Below are 18,523 nucleotides of genomic sequence, written 5' to 3' on the forward strand. Positions count from 1 at the left end.
AAAATCACTGAAGACTGATTAATAAAGATTTTATAAGAATATCATCAATGTCTTCTCAGGATTATTTTTTGATAAGTGCATGCCTTCTGAGGGAGTACACCAAATATCTTCTTATAGTCACATTTTTGGAGAAGCGATCTTTGAGAAATAAAGTCTCTTTCAATAGCCCATTTTTGTTTGTTTTTCTTTTTTGGGTTTTTGTTAGGCAATTGGTCACAGAGCTAGTAAGTGTCAAGTGTTTGGTGTGAGGCCAGATTTGAACTCAGGTCCCCCTGACTTCAGGGCCAGTGTCCTATCCACTGTGCCACCTAGCTGCCCCAAATCATGTCTCCCATTTGTTTTCGTTTGTGTTTTTTCAGGCAATTCGGGTTAAGTGACTTGCCCAGGGTCACACAGCTACTAAGTGACCAGTGTTTGGTCTGAACAGTAGACCAGTTTTAAAAATACAAATCCCCTGGGGTGGGATCACAACTCAAACCATGTCAGCTAAGAATTTATCCAAATCTTAGCTAGGATTGCTTGATAATCATCTGAAAGCAAGAATGGAGGACAAGATGGAGCTAGAGTTAAGAGCATCAGGAACTATGGAAGAGGCTAGTATGGAAGGCCCAAGAATACCAAGAAAAAGTTTCAACTATTTCACAAAATAGGTCAGGGCTGATGTCAAACAAGAATTGGCCATGGTCACCTTTCTTGGGGCAGTTTTGATGAATCAGAGGCCATCATTTTACATCTCTTTCAGAGAAAAAGAACTACTGGCATGTGCCTCTCCTGAGAAATGTCATGGAAGTTTATTTTGCTGGGTTCTTAAGCATGTCCTTAGTAGTAACAAGATGATGGAGAAGACACAGTCTGAGACCTAAAAGACCATTTAGTATAAAAATCCTACATATGAAGAGAGTTTGATAAATGAGGTACCTTGGCTTAGTGGATCTTGTTTTTTTCCTTAGGTCAGAAGACAGAGGTTCAAATCTCATCTCTGACAATTATTAGCAGTAATGTCTCTGAAACTTCATGAACTTTGAGTAAGATGGAGATGAGATAATTTGTGAAAAAAAGAAATGATATCTATAAAAGCATTTTTCAAAAATTAAAATTCTATATGTATCATCAATTTAACAAGAATGATGATGATGAGACCCAAAAGAATAAAAATATTTATAAATATAACAAATAAAACCATTAATGCTCAGGATCAAATATACCCTCAACAATAAGCCGTATCTTTTAACTCTCTCATAGGATTTACCTATCTCAGTAGCTTGTGATAAAAATCACTTTACAAACTTTAAAATACTATATAAATGTGAATTAATATTCTCCTGATCACAATCCTTTTGTTTTTTTTCTTTTTTTTTCCCTTCCATTGGGGTTCAGATAGAAATAAACCAGTTACAAAATTCTATCTTGCTATTATCCTCACCATAATCATCACCATCACCACTACCACCATCATACATTTCTCATACCTTAGTACATAGATGGTCATGATTATTATTATATGGAGCCATACAATCATAATTCTTATTTTAATAACCATATATAATAATTCCTGTTATAGTTCCTCTGGCTCTCTGTTTGGCCAGCAATTTTTTTTTTTTTATTAATTAATGTAAAAGGCTCAATGAATATATATTGTTTAATCCTCTAAGAATGGTTTAACCAATTGAAATTTAAATGTTTCAAACATTGTAAAGATAATTTTAAAATGAAACATATGTTACATATTTTTATTCTATTAACTAAATAAAATAAGTTTAATTCCAATGGCAAAATGATGTAGTACATCCCTTCAGTCATTCTTACTCTGTTGGTTCATATGTTCTCTTTCTAAGAACTATTTGCTCTCATAGATTCTGCTACCAAAATAATATCTGCCTTCAACTTTCTGGTCACATTTTTCCTTTTCTTCTTAATAGTACCCATGGCCTTTTTGGAAACTGGGGCTATAGGGCTAACAAATTGTTTAGGGAGCCCCAGTACGTAGCAGGATGTAGACTACTGAATTTGGTGCACTTGAACTGAAGTGGGCAATGAATTAGACATTGTTTCGTTATTTTCCGTCTCTGAATGTTGGCATTTGAATCTTCTCTTCTTTCCTGTCTTTTCATGGTGTGACAAGATACTTCCTACACACACTGTCTCTGACATCTTCATGCACTGACAGTTTTGTCTGTGATTCTCAGGATGGAGGCAGATATTGGGGCTTTTTATTCTAAAAGCTTTTTCTCTTTTGCAAAGATGCTGAGCTTTCCCCCCTCTACTAATAAACTCTCTTGTCTTAGCTAGAACAATTCTTCTAAAAGGTTGGTAATCATCACCTCCTTTATCACCTTCCTGAGCTGCACAGTATATAGTCAATAAAGGTTCACTTGTATAGCTTCCTCTTAAGCCCCCATTACTGTGATCTCTGCTTCTTGACCTTCCCTTTATACGGTGACAAGACAAATGTGGTATGTCCTCAGTGCTTTCAGGTAGCCCCTGTTTAAGACAATTCTCATAGTCCCTGATCTGTGGACTTTTCAGCCTTCTGTAATGGAATGAACTTGGTTCTTCATCTTGGCAACAAGGTTGACATTTCAACCTCTCCTTCCTGAAGGCCTGCTCTCTCTGGCCTTTATTATTGGGCCTTCTATGAGAATAGACATTCTCTGAATAGCAACTCCAAGTTTGGCCTTTCTTTTGGAATGAGTTTCCAAACAAAGATTGTTGGGTTTCCTTCATCATGAGTGGGCTTCCTTGAAAGATCTTATCAAAGGAATCTGGATTTTTGCTCTTTTCTGATTCTTTCTCCTGGTTCTTCATTGGCTGACAAAGGGCCAACAATTTTTTTTTCTTGGGCTAAAATTTGAGGGGGTTGAAATATCAGATTTAGAGTAATTAGCTCTATTATCTCCTAAACAGTTGTCCTGTTCAAGCTGCAGCTTCCTCCTTTCTGTTTTTCCTCCAGAATTATATCTCACTCTAAAGGGTGATTCTAGCAATCTTATGGCATCCCCACCCATTGATTTAAGATGAGCAATGTGGATGCAACTCTGTGATGAAATTACACCTTTGCTGTCTCCTGACCCTGACACAGTTTGGGTCCTAAGGTGATGTGTATTTCTGGTCTTAGGAGGCTTTGCTAGATTTCCTTCAGGTGAGATGGAAGATGACTGAGATGTCATATTATGCTTTGAGCTTGAGTGAGGCAACACTTCTTTATTCCATGAGTCATGAATAATTTTGGCCATCTCTGCATAATTTTCCATTGCTGGTAAAGCCAATTTGTTATTAGTAGGTGAGACAGTGAACAGATTTCCCTTTCCATTTGAAGGAGAAGGACACTCATAAACGGCTCGCTGGTCATACATTTTCATGCTAAATGGTGACCGAGCAAAACTAATGAACTCATGTAAGAAGTGTTCGGTGTATTGTAAGAGAAAGGGTCCCAAGATTTCAGAAAAGGTTTGGCTGTCTAGATCATGTGCTATCATATTTTGTAGGATGGTGGTGAGGATATTTTTTGCTGTGTATCCATAGTCACCATAAATAGCTATCAGCTCACGTTTCAACCATGGAATTAATCGCTGTAGACAGTTTGGGTTTCTCAAGAAGTAATCTGCTGAAATGTGCCTGTAGAATCCACCACCCCTGACATATAATACCTGAAGCCCAGAAAAATAAAGAGCTCTTCTGAATTTTATAACCACCTGTTCCTTAAAGTTTCCTGAAAACACTTCATGGGCATGATCTTGCTTGTTCCCCGAAAACTGCTTCAGTAGTTCTTGTACAGCTTGATATCTCAGAGGACTGGCCTGACTAGAGGCATCTTCAGACAATACACCATCCTCAGAGCTAGGCTGACAGCTTGGAAAAGAACCAACATAGCTGTTATTCTCCTCAGGTAGTACAAGCATGTCATTCCCTAAAAGATACTGGTCATGCTTCTTGGTTTCACTCCAAAATCTAGAAGATTCAGAGGAAGAATGACAACTTTGTCCAGAGAAAGAATGACAATTTTGTCCACAGAGGGGATGTCTGATTTTCTTTGCAAATCTTTCATGAGGACAGTCACTAATGAACCTATGTGAATAGGGATTCAAATCAGCTCCATTCTGAGATCCATTCAAGTAAATAGGACATTGACAGATAGGTAAAGGTCCTAACGACATTGTTCTTCAAAAAATCCTGCATCTGGTCCTCTGTAAGAATGATTGATCAGTGGCTTCTTCTCACTTGTTAAGGCCAGGATATACTGAAAGCAACCAACAGAAACTTATGTAACGCATAATGTATTTCCCAGATACATTTGAATGAAACTAAAATAAATAAATAAATAAAAAATAACGATTTACCAAATTTAAAGTAGTAGACTAACATCTAAAACTGTATTACAGAATCTTTTTGCCTTCTCCATACTCTTTGTGGACATAAAATACATTAGTAAGTGTTGGTGAGTATCTTTCATAAAGACTTCCCAACACTTATCATTGTAGACTGGGTTATATCTCTTTAGTTTCATAGATTCATGCATTCTTAACACTGGAAAGGACCTGGGAAGGCCATCCAGGATATGTCCTCCTAACTGACTTTTAAATCTTCTCTTCAACATTCTGTGACTGTTAGCTTGCCTTTGCTTGATTGCTACGAGTGACCAAAACAAAGACAAAACAAAACAAAAAACAAACAACAACAATAACAATAACAACCAAAACAAACCCCACAACTGTCTCACAAAGCAGTTCAAACAATTCCACTGTCAATATTAGAAAGGTTTCCCTGGTTTATATTGAACCAAAATCTGACTCCCTATAACTTCAACCCATCGATCCTTTTTGCCTGTGGAACTGCACAGAATAAATGGTTGTTTCTCCACGTAACAACTCTTCAAATATTTGAAGGCAGATATCATGTCCCTTCTGAGCCCTCTTTTCAATGAGCTAAACATCTCCATTTCCTTCAACATATCCTCTTATAACATTGTCTCCAATTCTGATAACGTACTAAATGTTTGGATAAAACATTTTTTAAATCACATTTAATCTGTAAACCATTCACAATAAAAGAAATGTTAAGCTAACTAATAAAATAGTTTCTGAATCTTTTATCTTTTCCCAACCTTCCCTGCTTCTATTTCTTGGACATATTTAATTACCATCATCTGTTAGAATGCTGGTCCTTCTTAGCCTTTCATCACAGAGCAAAGGGATAAAGCAAATATTTCATAATTTACCAGGATCCCAAAAGTATATACACTCATGTAAGTCCAAGCTGCTGAAGCAGTTAAGTTGTGTTACTTTCTGCCACTTAGGTCTTCCATAGCGATGGAATCTAGAACATGTCATATTCTGGAGTCTTCTCCCTAGGAAGAGAAACTTCATTCCTAACATATTGCCCTCTATCTTAACATGCCCTACTAAAGTGCTGAAAAGCTTTAGAATGTAAAAATTCAAAATTAAATGATCTTTTTTAATGGCTGATGCCATCTAATTACATTTAAAAATCTGCCACTATGACCAGATTTATCTGGGCCTGCATAATATTTAATTATGGATAATTAAATACACCATAGAAAGTTGTTTTTGTTGTTATTGTTGTCATTTCAGTCATGTCTGACTGTCTGTGACCACATATGGGATTTTCTTGGCAAAGATACTGGATTAGTTTGCCACTTCCTTCCCTAACACATTTTATAGATGAGGAACTGAGGTAAACAGGGAAAAATGACTTGCTCAGGTTCACACAGCAAGTAAGCATCTGCCTAGCTGCCTGCCACTAAAGAAAGTATAAAGGATTATTTGAGATCCAGAAAGATAAAGTAGTCATAGCATATGCCTCTTCAGTGAAAATAAAGGGAATGAGAAATGCAGTTTGAGACTAGATCAAAACACCTTTCAAATCTATAAGAAATGAAAAGTGATAATTCCCAAGATGATCTCAGAAATGATATTAAAGACCCTCCACAGTCTGAGCCTAGCCTATTTTTTCAAATTATGGTAACTAAATGGTTACTAGTTATTATGGCAACTAGGAAGTTTAATTTTTGGTACTTGGAAATGAGCATGTGTAAAACTCTGATTCTGCATGTCATTGATTTATGAGAGTCAACAACAAGACAGTTGATGACTCTGCCTTCTCATTCCCCCATAATCAATCAGTTGTCATCTTGTCATTCTTCCTATTTAATATGTTGCACAACTTTTCACTGAGTAGAGAGTATAGTTCCCTGAAATACCCTTCTTCCTTAGAATACTTTGGTTTCCTTCTAAATTTACCACAAGCACCATCTTCTCCATGTAAACTTTCCTTATCCTTCCAACTGCTGGCATACCATCCCTAAAAAATGTCTTTATGTTTAATTTGTACCTATTTAAATATATATGTATTGTCTTTCCCAACTAGAAAGTAAATTCCTTGAGGGCAGAGGCTATTTCTTTTTGCATCCTCAGTGTCTACAACAATGCCTGGCACTAGTACAGGCTTAATAATTGCTTGTTTATTGATGGTTTGATAGTTTTCATCTATCACTTCTTGCCTAGATTATTACACTGATTTTTTAATTAGTCTTTCTACTTCTAATCTCTTCTCTTTCTAAATGTTTTTTTTCCTCCAAGAAGCTGTAAATTAATATTTCTAAAACATGACTCTAATCATATCCTACTCCTGATCATAAATCTTTAATGGCCCCCTATCATCTGTATTTTAAAATACAAACTTCTCAGCCTGGTGTTTAAAACACTCTTTAATCTAACATTCATCCACCTTTCCAGACTTCTTTTTGAACATCATGCAGTCTATTTTTCAATCAAACTGGACCAACAAGATGTTTCCTGTCATTGACACTCCATTTCCAACCACTGAGTTTTTGTATAGGTTGATCCCCATTCCTTTAATATATCCCCCCAACTCTTCCTTTCAGAATCCCTAACTTTTTTGCCTCTCAAAAAAATTCTATTTTATTTCATTTTCAGTTCCATTTCCCCCTTTTTTCTCTCCTCCTAGCCATTGAGGAAGTGAGAAAAGCAAAAACAAAAAAAATCCCATGTTAGCCATGTGCAAAAGAAAAAAAAATTAAAAAATAAGAAAGCAAATTTAAAAAAAACACAGAAAACCCCTCAATTTACACTTTGAGTCCATCATTTCTCTCTCTCTAGAGCATGTTTCCCCATAAATGTTTTGAAATTGTGGTTGGTCATTGTATTGATCAGAATTTCTAAGTATTTCAAAGTTGACTACCTTTAAAATATTGTTATTATTGAAAAAAATTTCTCATGACTGTGTTCACTTTTTTTTCATCAGTTTGTGCAAATCTTCCCAGATTTTTCTGAAATGTCCCCCAATAGCAAAATACTATTTCGTTGCTTTCACGTAGCATAACTTATTCAGCCATTACCAAAATGATGGGCATCCCCTCAGCTTCCAATTATTTACCACCACATGTCTTTGTATACATGGGCCCTTTCCCTTTTCATATTATTTCCTTAGGGTATAGAACTAGTAGTGGCATTACTGAGTCAAAGGGTATGCATAATTTAATACTTTTTTAGATATAGTTTCAAATTGATTTCTGAAATGGTTGACCCATTTCACAACTCCATGCACAGTGCATTTGCATACCTATTTTCCCACAGACCCTCCAGAATTTTCCTTTTCCTCTTTTTTTTTTTTTGTCAAATTAACAGTATGATGAGTCTGAGGTTACGGACTGCTTCAACTGTTTTTTTTTTTTAAGTTGGAGCTCTAGAGTTCTCTAAATAAACATTACTTCATCTAAAAATTAAAAAAAAAGTTTTGTTTCCTCTTTGCCTTTCCATATTCTTTAATTTCTTTTTCTATTACTATAATTAGCATATCTACTACAAGACTGCACAGCAATGATAGTAACATATATCCATCCTTCACTCAATCTTATGGAAAAGGCTTCAAGCTTGTCTCCATTACAGGTAATGTTGGCTCTTGCTTTTAGATAGATACTACTTATCATTTTAAGAAAAGCTTAATTTATTCCTGATTTTAATAGGAATGGGTGTTATATTTGGGCAAAAAGCTTTTTTAAAAAATCTATTGAAATAATCATATTGTTTTGTTGTTTTTTTTATTAACATGTTCAAATATGTTTATAGTTGGTATGTTGTCTCATTCCTGTAATTATATTTAATGAAATTATTTATTGTTTCTATGATTTCCTCATTTACCTAGTCATTCTTTAGTACTGTTAATTTCCAATTAATGTGTGATATTTTCTTCAAAGACCTTTTATTGAATTTAATTATGATCAGAAATATTTCTGCTTTTCTTCATCTTTGTGAGGATTATGTCCTAATAAATGATTAACTTTTGTGAAGATGCCATGCCCAGAAGATAAATAGGCATAATTTCCATTCTTATTCAGTTTTCTCCAGAAATCTAGCATATTTAACTTTTTTTACAAATGCTATTCATCTCTTTAATTTATTTCTTGTTTATTTTATGGTTAGACTTATCTAGATCTGAGAGGAGTAAAATGAGTGACTCTTTTTGGATTAGTTTTTGAGAATTGTCTTGGATAAAAAATGTCTTCCCTTGAAATCAGTCTGATGCTTATTCTTCCAAATTAACTGGGCTACTCTGTCACTGGCTCATCATAGAGGTCTTTTTAAGTCAGTAAGACTCTTCCATGCTTTTGCTTCACTGGCAGAGCCTTTGAGAATGTAGGGTTACCTCTGTATCATGAGGTATTGAATAAACAAGGCCTTTAAAACTCTATGTACACATAACTAATCATTCTGATCTTTTCTAGTCTCTCTATGCCTGGTATGACAAAGGAATGTATTGACAGAAGAGAATTCAATTAATGAGAACAAACTCCTATAAGGATGAAACACTTCAATACACTGATTGGTGATACCAGGAGATAAGGCTTAATATAAAATATACTAAAATAGTTATAGGCTAATTAGAATTAAAAGGTGACTAGCAGTCATTTATGAGTGATGACAATGAGGAAGCCTACCTTGTATGTCACCCCATTCATAAATTACCCTTCAACCTACCCCTAGGATTTAAATAATTTTGTTCTGAACTTAGGTAGTAGGTACTATATGAATGAATTTGTTCCCTATATCTCCAAAATTTTGCTCAAAACTCCACTGAATAATCCTAAGAAATAGAATGGGGGCAGCTAGGTGGCACAGTGGATAGATCTCCAGCCTTGGAGTCATGAGGACCTAAGTTCAAATCCAGCCTCAGACACTTGGCACTTACTAGCTGTGTGAGCCTGGGCAAGTCACTTAACTCCGATTGCCTCACCAAAAAAAAAAAAAAAAAAAAAAGAAACAGAATGAAACTAAGTTACTATCATTCATACAGGTGTCCAGGTAGTAATTTAAATTATTCTATGGCAGTTTAGTACTTATTTTTCAATTTTTTTTTTCTTTTAAATCTCAAAACCCTTTGCCAGATGACATACATTGAGTCTATCTCAGAATTTTGGGAAAGGAAGATCATTAGTAAAAATCATTTCTCTGTTTTTTTTTTCTTGGAAGGGGTAGGAATAGGGATCAAAAATAAGCAAGGAAGGAATGAGATTTAAAATTCCTTCTTAATAATTGTAACTCAATTTTTATAGCACTTTATGGCTGACAGATTTGGATATGGAGACAAATGTCTCAGGCTTTTATCCTTTCTCAGCTGGTCATCCGTGTGACCTTGAGCAAATTATGTATTCTATATGAACTTCAGCTTCCTCATCTGTAAAATGAGTTATTCTCATCAGAGGGCCTCTTAAAGTCTTTTACTTACTATCTATATCCTCAGTACCTAGTACAGTGCTCAGATCTTAAGTTTTGTGTTTAATAAATATTTGTTTATTGATTTATCAATATTGTGTGTAAGGCACTGGAATACTGGCTTAGGATTTTTTAAAAAATGACCCCTGACATCAGGGTTAGGGGTAGACTTCAAATAGAATTTAACATCTAAGCTGGCCTTTGAAGGTAGAGATGAAGAGGAATTGCTTTCTAGTCAAGGTAAAGTGTAGAAGGGGATATGTAGTGATGAGCTCAGTGAACAGTCAGTTTGGTCTGGAATGGGGTGTGCATGAAGGGGGTACTATAACATAAAACAGGAAATTAGGTTAGTGCCAAGTTGTGGAACATTGTAAATTCCAAGCTGAGAAATTTTATTTTATTTTAGAGGCAATATGGAACCGCTGAAGGCTTTTGAACAAGCGAGTGACAGGATCAGACTTGTGCTTTTGAGAGATTAATTTGGCAGCTATAATAGATTGGAAGGGGAAGAAGGTGGAAACAGGGAGAACAATTAGGAGTTTGTTACAATATACCAGGTCAGAGGGGATGAGTACCTGGACTAAGTTGTTATGTGAGTGGAGATATGGATGTGATCTATGCTGTGGTGGCTTTATGAAATTATTGGAAATGGTGGGAGGGGGGAGCCAGGAAAGGAGCCAAAGGTGATTCCATGGTTGCTGTTTATTAATAGATCCCATAGGGAGAGACAACATAAACACATATAGGCAAATACAAAGTAATTACAAACTATGTTCATAATAAATATGAGGTAAGAGGATGAGGGAGATGTTAGCAGTTAGGGGGATCAGGATCAAGATGAAGGACACAAATGGAGTGTGTCCTAGTAGCCTAAAGAAAGAGACTATTCAGGGGAAGGGAGTGGTTGACATTCTGAAAAGGAACTTGGAACTGAGCAGAGATCCTTCTTTCTCTAAACCACGAGAGAAGGATGAAAGAATGGAAAAAGATATAAACTAAAGGGATGAAGAGGAGGAAAACTGAGGAAGATCATACCTAACCTTGACCTTCCCCATGAAGTATGGGGTGGGATCATCTGACGAATAGTGATTGGGGATGGAGGTGGAAGGGGAGGGAGCATTGAGGAGGGTAGAAAATATGTGGAAATGGTGTTAAGTCCTTATTGACTGATGAGAGATAGAGACAGAGATTGTTGTTTACAGTTTCTAATGGTAAGTATCCCAATATTGTTTTGGTTACTTAGTGTTCCATTTCTCTGTGAGAAATATCAGTCTATTTATTAAGACTGAAAGCTCAGAACATTGTTGTTCTCAACTTCCTAGGTAGAGGCATGCTTACTCCTATAATGGATTGGCACATATGTACAATATAGAATAAAGTAGCCCCTTAAGGAATACAAATAAACACAACTTAAAGGAATTTTGAGTGACATTAATTCTTATTTTCCTGAAGGTTTCAAATGTATAGGTATTCATGTATGTATGTATATGTATATAGTCATATATTTGTGTATATGATGATGTGTGTATGTGTGTGTGTATTTAAAGAGAGACAGAGAGAGAAAGAGAGAGAACCAGAGAGAGAGAGAAAGAGAGATGGATGGACAGACAGACAGACAGACAATTGGGTACTAAAATGGATAAGACACTGAGCATGGAGTAAGGAAGACCTAAGTTCAAATTGTCCTTAACCATTTCCTAGTTGTGTGACCCTGAATAAGTCACTTAATTTATGTCTGCCTCAGTTTCCTCATCTATAAAATGGGAATAGTAATAATACTTGTCTCCCAGGATAGATCTATTCTATGTTAAATTCAGTAATCAAGCATTTATTGAATATTTCTTACTACCTTGGACAACTCACTTTACCTCTTTGAGCATCAGTTTCCTTCTCTGTAAAATGGAGGACTAGATGACCTCTAATGCCTTTTTTAGCTCTAAATCTATGATTCAAAGATTTACTGATCCTACCATGAAACAGAAACTGTTTTTTTTTCAGTCTCTTCTAGTACTCATCAGTATCAATGATTTATGGCCCTTTTCTTGGTTGAGCTCCACTAAATTTAAGGATGCAAGATCCATGTTATGGGAGGAAACACAGTAGAGATGAAAAAACAAGCAATCAAACGAAAAAGGTGGGCTAGGTCCAAGAAATTCTGGATTCAAAAGTCCTGCCTTTACTTCTACTGCCTGTGTGAGAAACAAGTCTCATCAATAAAATGAAGGGTTTAAAATTATGATCACTAAGCTCACTTCAGTGTTAATATTCCATAACTCTGCTCTTACCAGAATCTTGTGGACAAAAATGTGCCTTTCACAAACTTCTCTGTGGTATGGAGGCCTTAAATTTCCTAAATGGTAGCAAGAACTCTTTAGGCCTGTTCATACCAATCCAAGCTGCTTAGTCGTATTTTCATGTTGATTATGGTAATTTAAAATAACTTCCTAATAACTCGAATCTCAGAGAGCTATTTCTCTATAGAAAAATATATTTTTGCTCCTTCTGTGTAGAAATGGGGAGAGGCAGATCTGGCACAGGGCCTAGACTATAATTTCCATAATTACTAAGCCAAGTGATTATAGCCATAATAAAGTCCTTCAAAACCAAATTGTGGCAGTAATTAGTGGTTGTCACTTGGATAGGGCAATTTCCTACTCTTGAGAAGATGTGAAGTTAAGCCTAAATAGGGCTACCCTAGAAACCATGAAATAGCTGGGCCTTCACAAGTGCTGAGTGCCCTTTAAGCAAAGGGAATCTCCTGCCCGACTATGATGGATAGTCCTAGTTACAGATTATGGCCTTGTCACACTTAAACTAATCTCTCTTCCTATTGCCAGGCCCTCTTCATTTCCTGGGGCAGCAGTCATCAATTTACATGAAGGGGCACCTAGAGAAATACACTGCCCATTTATCAACCTTGTTCATAGTGTACAAACAGCCCCATCAAACTGAGTGTGCTGTCACATTTCAATTGCCCCTCAACCTTTCAGAATGATAGAGGACCTAAAGGCATATCTTCTCCAGAAGACATCTCATAAAGGAAGGGCAGAGACAAGATGGTGGAGAAAAGGCAACAACTCACTTGAGTTCTCCCCAAAACTCCTCTGAAACACCTTTAAATAATGCCATAAAACAATCACCTGAGTAGAAGAACCCACAAAGGAATGGGGTGAAATAGTTTTACATCCAAAGATAACTTACAAAGTCAGTAGGAAAGGTCTGTTGCACTTGGGTGAAAATGGAGGGCAGTCCAGCACAGGCCCCACCATCATAAACCTAGCCCCAGCAAATCAGGAGTGGGTCTTGGGAGCCACTGAATCAGCAGTAGCATAAGCTGCTTGTAGAGTTCTCAGCCCACAGACTGTAAGAGGGTTGAACAACTGATCAGAAGGAGATTACAGGGGCCTCTTTGCTAGCACTGAGGCAAGATTTTACTGCATTGTCTATACTCCATTGTGGGGTGGCAGTCCCAGGGCAAAAAGGAATACTACCATTCCAGAACTCACTGCTGTAGTGAAGCATGAACCCTCATCACCATTCCAGAGCAGAAAAGAGTACTTGTGGCCACTCATAGACCAGAACAAAAGCCAGGCTCTAGACCTATTCCACCACATGTGCCAATGCGAATAATGACAACATTGGAACACTTGGCATGATACAATAACTTGATGAGTTCATGTAACGTGATTCCAATGGAAGGAACTCCCATACCATGGCTAACTGATAATACAGGTCCCATCTTATACGTGGCATAGCAGTCAGTTCCTTTACAAATGTTAGGATGTCCATCCCAGGTTGTGCGAGTCCCAGCTCTTCACCTATATAGCCAATGAAAGCTTTCATCCAGGCTGGAGTTCCTCCAACACATACAAACTTTACATCGCCAAACATGACCAGTAAATCATGAGTTTTAGTTCCAAGGTTGAAATGGTAAAGAATATATTCCTTCATTTCTGAGATATTTGGGTTTGAAAGGTGAATTGAATGTTCATTGGAATGCTGCAGATTTGCAGGTTTCTTTAGCTTCAAGTTGGACCCTCTCTTCGATTCTGAATTCTTAATTCTCCTTCTAGACACCATCTTTCAAGAAACTTTCAAGGAAAACTGCTTTGATAGTCTAGAAGGAGAGGGTAAAATAGAATTTGAAAGAATCCACTAATCACCTCCTGAAAGAGATTCCAAAATGAAAACACCCAGGAATATTAAAGCCAAATTCCAAAGCTCCCAGGTAAAGGAGAGAATATTGCAGGCAGCCAGAAATAAACAATTCAAGTATCATGCAGCCACAGTCACAATAACACAATATTTAGCAGTTTATACATTAAAGTTTCAAAAGTCTTGGAATATGATGTTCCAGAACTAAAAGGAGTTAGGATTACAACCAAGTATCACCTACCCAGCAAAATGGAGTATAATCCTTCAGAGGAAAAAATGGCTACTCAATGAAATAGAAGACTTTTGAGCATTCTTGATGAAAATACAGGAGCAGAATAGAAAACTTGACTTTCAAATACAAGACTCAGGAGAAGCATAAAAAGGTAAACTAGAAAGAGAAATCATAAGGGACTTAATAAATTTAAACTGTTTACATTCCTACGCGGGGCAATGATACTTATAACTCATAAAAACTTTCTCATTATTGGGGCATTTAGAAGGAGCATATATTGATAGATGGCACAGGTATGAGTTAAATATGAAGGAATGATATCCAAAAACATAAAATTGAGGTGTGAGAGATCAAAGCACTTGGATAAAGGGAAAGGGAGAGGTAGAATGGAGTAAATTATCTCATGTAAAAGAGTCAAGAAAAAAACATTTATGGTGGAGGGCAAGAGGGCGGAGGCAAGATGTAGCGAGTGAACCTAACTCTCATCAGAATGTGCTGAAAGAGGGAATAATGTACACACCCAATTAGGTATAGGAATCTACCTTACCCTATAGGAAAGTAGAAGGGGAAGGGGATGAGGGAGGTGATAGAAGGGAGAGCAAACTGGGGGAGTGAATAGTCAGAAGCAAAACACTTTTTAGGAAGAACAGAGTGAAAGGAGGGAGAGAACTGAATAAATGGGGAGAGGATAGGATGAAGGGAAATAAAGTTAACAATAACTGAAAAAAAATGAAGGAAGTTGCCCTGATAAAGGCCTCATTTCTCAAACATATAGAGAACTGAGTCAAATTTATAAAAGTAAGAGCCATTCCCCAATTGATAAATGATCAAAAAAAAAGTTTCAGATGAAGTAATCAAAGTCATCTATGCCCTTATTAAAAAAATGCTTTAATTATTGATTAGAGAAATGCAAATTAAAACAATTCTGAGGTATTACCTCATACCTGTTAGATTGGCTAATAGGACAGAAAAGGAAAATGACAAATGGTGGAAGGGATGTGGGAAATATGAGACATTAATGCACTGTTGGTGAAGTTTTGAACTGATTCAACCATTCTGTAGAGCAATTGGGAACTATGCAGAAAGGGCTATAAAAACATGCCTACCCTTTAACCTAGAAGTATCACTACTAGGTCTGTATCCCAAAAGAGATTTTACAAAAAGGACCTATATGTACAAAAAATTTTCTATCAGCTCTTTTCTGGTGGCAAAGCATTGGAAATTGATGTCCATCAATTGGGGAATGGCTGAACAAATTGTGGTATGTGATTATTATGGAATACTATTGTGCTATAAGAAATGATGAGCAGGATACTCTCAGAAAAAATCTGGACATACATGAGGTGATGCAAAGTTAAATGTACCCTGTACAAAATAACAACATCTTGTAGCATGATCAGTTGTGAATGACTTAGCTATTCTCTGAAATACAGTGATTCAAGACAACTCTGACTGACTTATGGTGAAAAATACCATACATTCCCAAAGAAAGAATAGATGGTGTCTGAATACAGATTGAAGCATATTTCTTTTTTTTTACTTCATTTTTCTGAATTTCATTTTCAGTCTATGTTTTCTTTTGCAACATGACAAATATGGAAATATTTTGCATGTCTACACATGTATAGCCTATGTTGAATTGCTTGCCTTTTCAACGATGGGTGGTAGGGTGGGAGAAAGTGAGAGAATTTCTAACTCAAAGTTTTAAAAATGAATGTTAAAAATTTGACTTTCAAATACAAGACTCAAGTGAAACATGAAGACATAAACAGGAAAGAGAAATCATAAGAGACTTATTAAGGTTGAACTGTTTACATTCCTGCATGGAAAGATGATATTTGAACTCATGAGACTTTTGTTAGTATTAAAGTAGTTGGAGGAAAAAAATTATATGTATCTAGAAGAGAGAGAGAGAGAGAGATAGATAGATAGATAGATAGATAGATAGATAGATAGATAGCACAGCGTGAGTTGAAGATGAAGGGGTAATATCTGGAGAATAAAATTAAAGGGTGAGAGAGGATTTTACTGAGAGAAGAAGAAAGGGCGAGGTAAAATGGAGTAAATTATCTCATAAAACAAACAACAAAAGGCTTTTATAATGGAGGGGAAACAGGGGAAGGTGATCTTATTCTCATCGGATTTGGCTTAAGGAGGGAATAAAGTACACACTCAATTGGGTATGGAAATCTATCTTACCCTACAGGAAAATAGGGGAGGAAGGGGAAAAGAGAGCAGGAGGATGATAGAGGGGAGGGCTGATTGGGGGAGGGGGTAGTCAGAAGCAAACACTTCTAAGGAGAGATAGGGTCAAAAGAGAGAATAGAGTAAATGAGGGGCAGGATAGGGGTAAGGGAAATATGCTTAGTTTTTTACAACATGACTACTACAGAAGTGCTTTACATGACTACACATGTATAACTTGTATGAAGTTGCTTGCCTTCTCAATGAGGGTGGGTGGGGAGGGAGGAAAGGAGAAAATTTGAAACCCAAAGTTTTAAAAACAAATGTTAAAAAAAAAGTTGTTTTCACATACAACTGGGAAATAAGATATACAGGAAATGGGGTATAGAAATCTGTCCCACCCTACAGGAAAATTGAAGGGGAAAGGGGTAAGAGAAGGGGAAGAGAGATAGAAAGGAGGGTAGATTAGGGGAAGGGGTATTCAGAATGCATGCCATCTTGGGGTGGGGAGAGGGACAAGATGGGGAGAAAATTTGGAACTCAAAATCTTGTGGAAGTGAATGTTGAAAACCAAAAATAAATTAATCAAGAATTTAAAAAATGAATTAAAAAACAAAAGAAAAATTTTAAAAAATATTTTACATGTATTTGAGGAAAAATAAAATGCTATTTTCTTTTAAAAGACATCTCATTAAGGTCTCAATACATACCTCTCTCTAAGGGATGCAAGATGTTTTGACACAGATTTTAATTTCGTTCAGAGATAAGGACATAATGGCGATGCTGACACCAGAAGTAACTTTAAGCAAACTCATTGGGATCGGTGGAGCTTTGTGTGTACTCTAAGAGAGAGCAGAATCAAGGGACATCAACTGTGATGAGGAGAGTGCCTTAAGGCATCAGGTCTTACCCTGAGCTCTATGAACTTGATTTGTTTTTCTTAATATAAATAGATAAATAAGTGTATTTCAATACAATTGGTTCCCATTGCAATTATATGCATTATATTTTATGCACTTAAAAATATTAATCTGAGAAGAGGACCATAAGCTTTGCCAGACTTCCAAAGGGATTAATGACATTAAAAGAAAAAAAAAGTTAAATTTAACGTTATCACAGATTAGATGTTCTCTAATTTTCGTTTTTTGGTGGAGCTTTCTTAAAATGTAGGATATGACTGACATCTCTGCATTGATTTTTTGTGTGTGGACTGACATGTTCGTTTTTCAGAAGGCCCTTCTTTTCCACCTCTGTCGTCCCCATTGTCACTTTCACACAAGAATTCATTTCTGTAAGAGGAACAAGGTAATAGAGTAATTGGATTAAAAAAAAATCAGGGAAAGCCACCAGTTGATTAAAAAGTAATATTAGGTTTCCCTCTAGAGATTCCTGAGGTGCTATCACTTCCTTAATTGGAAGGCTATCAACCTCCAAAATACTAATCCTGATCTGAAACTCTTTCTGACAGCAGAAACTCCCACTCACTACTACACTACTGAAATTACGTGCCTGAAAGTAAAAGGCATTCTTTGCTCTTGCCAATCAAGTTTAATTTACTTGAAAACTTTTCTAAGCCTATTAAATCATCTCATGAATTGAAAAGACCTAGGAAAGCAATCTTTTTTTCGCATGTCACAATCTCAGAAATTCAGAAAATGAGCCAGCTTGTGCTGCTGCTGCGGCAACCATTAATTTAAAAGTTTTACTTTATTTAAAAAATAAAAAATAAAACCACCTGCTCATTGAGAGATGGAATGCATCTATATTTGGAGTCAGGAAACTCCTGTGTTTGACTCTTGCTTTTGACATATATTACAGAAACTTACATCGTGCTTTAAAGTTTGCAAATTCAGTAGATTTTCTAATTTCACCCTTAACTCATAGCATTCATGTAAAATTATTATTATAGGTATTTTTTTTAAAAAGATGAAACTGGGGCTCCGAGTATCTAAGTGTTTTGCTCAAGGTGACGTAGCTAGTAAGTTTCAGTGCCAGAACGGAACCCATTTTACTGATCTACATTGCCATATTTCTTTTTTCTTTTCTTTTTTGTTTATTTACACAATTAGGGTTAAGTGACTCGCCCAAAGTCACACAGCTAGTGAGTGTTACGTGTCTGCGACCAGATTTGAACTCAAGTACTCCTCACTCCAGGGTCTATGCTCTATCCACTGGACACCTAGCTGCCCCTAAATTGCCATAT

At 36.3% G+C, this 18,523-nt stretch overlaps 1 protein-coding gene across 1 annotated transcript; it reads right to left on the reverse strand.

The window, feature by feature from the left end:
• Window positions 1-1,796: 1,796 nt before the first annotated feature.
• LOC110219108 (uncharacterized) lies at window positions 1,797-5,294 on the reverse strand. Its single transcript, XM_021002230.2, is given in 3 exon segments — window positions 1,797-2,843; window positions 2,846-4,237; window positions 5,138-5,294. Coding segments are annotated over 2 exon segments (2,322 nt in total). The 5' UTR covers window positions 4,155-4,237; window positions 5,138-5,294; the 3' UTR covers window positions 1,797-1,830.
• Window positions 5,295-18,523: the final 13,229 nt, after the last annotated feature.

Source organism: Phascolarctos cinereus, unplaced genomic scaffold, assembly GCF_003287225.1.
Source record: "Phascolarctos cinereus isolate Bilbo 61053 unplaced genomic scaffold, phaCin_HiC Scaffold_4;HRSCAF=312, whole genome shotgun sequence".
In the NCBI taxonomy this organism is placed as follows: Eukaryota; Metazoa; Chordata; class Mammalia; order Diprotodontia; family Phascolarctidae; genus Phascolarctos; species Phascolarctos cinereus.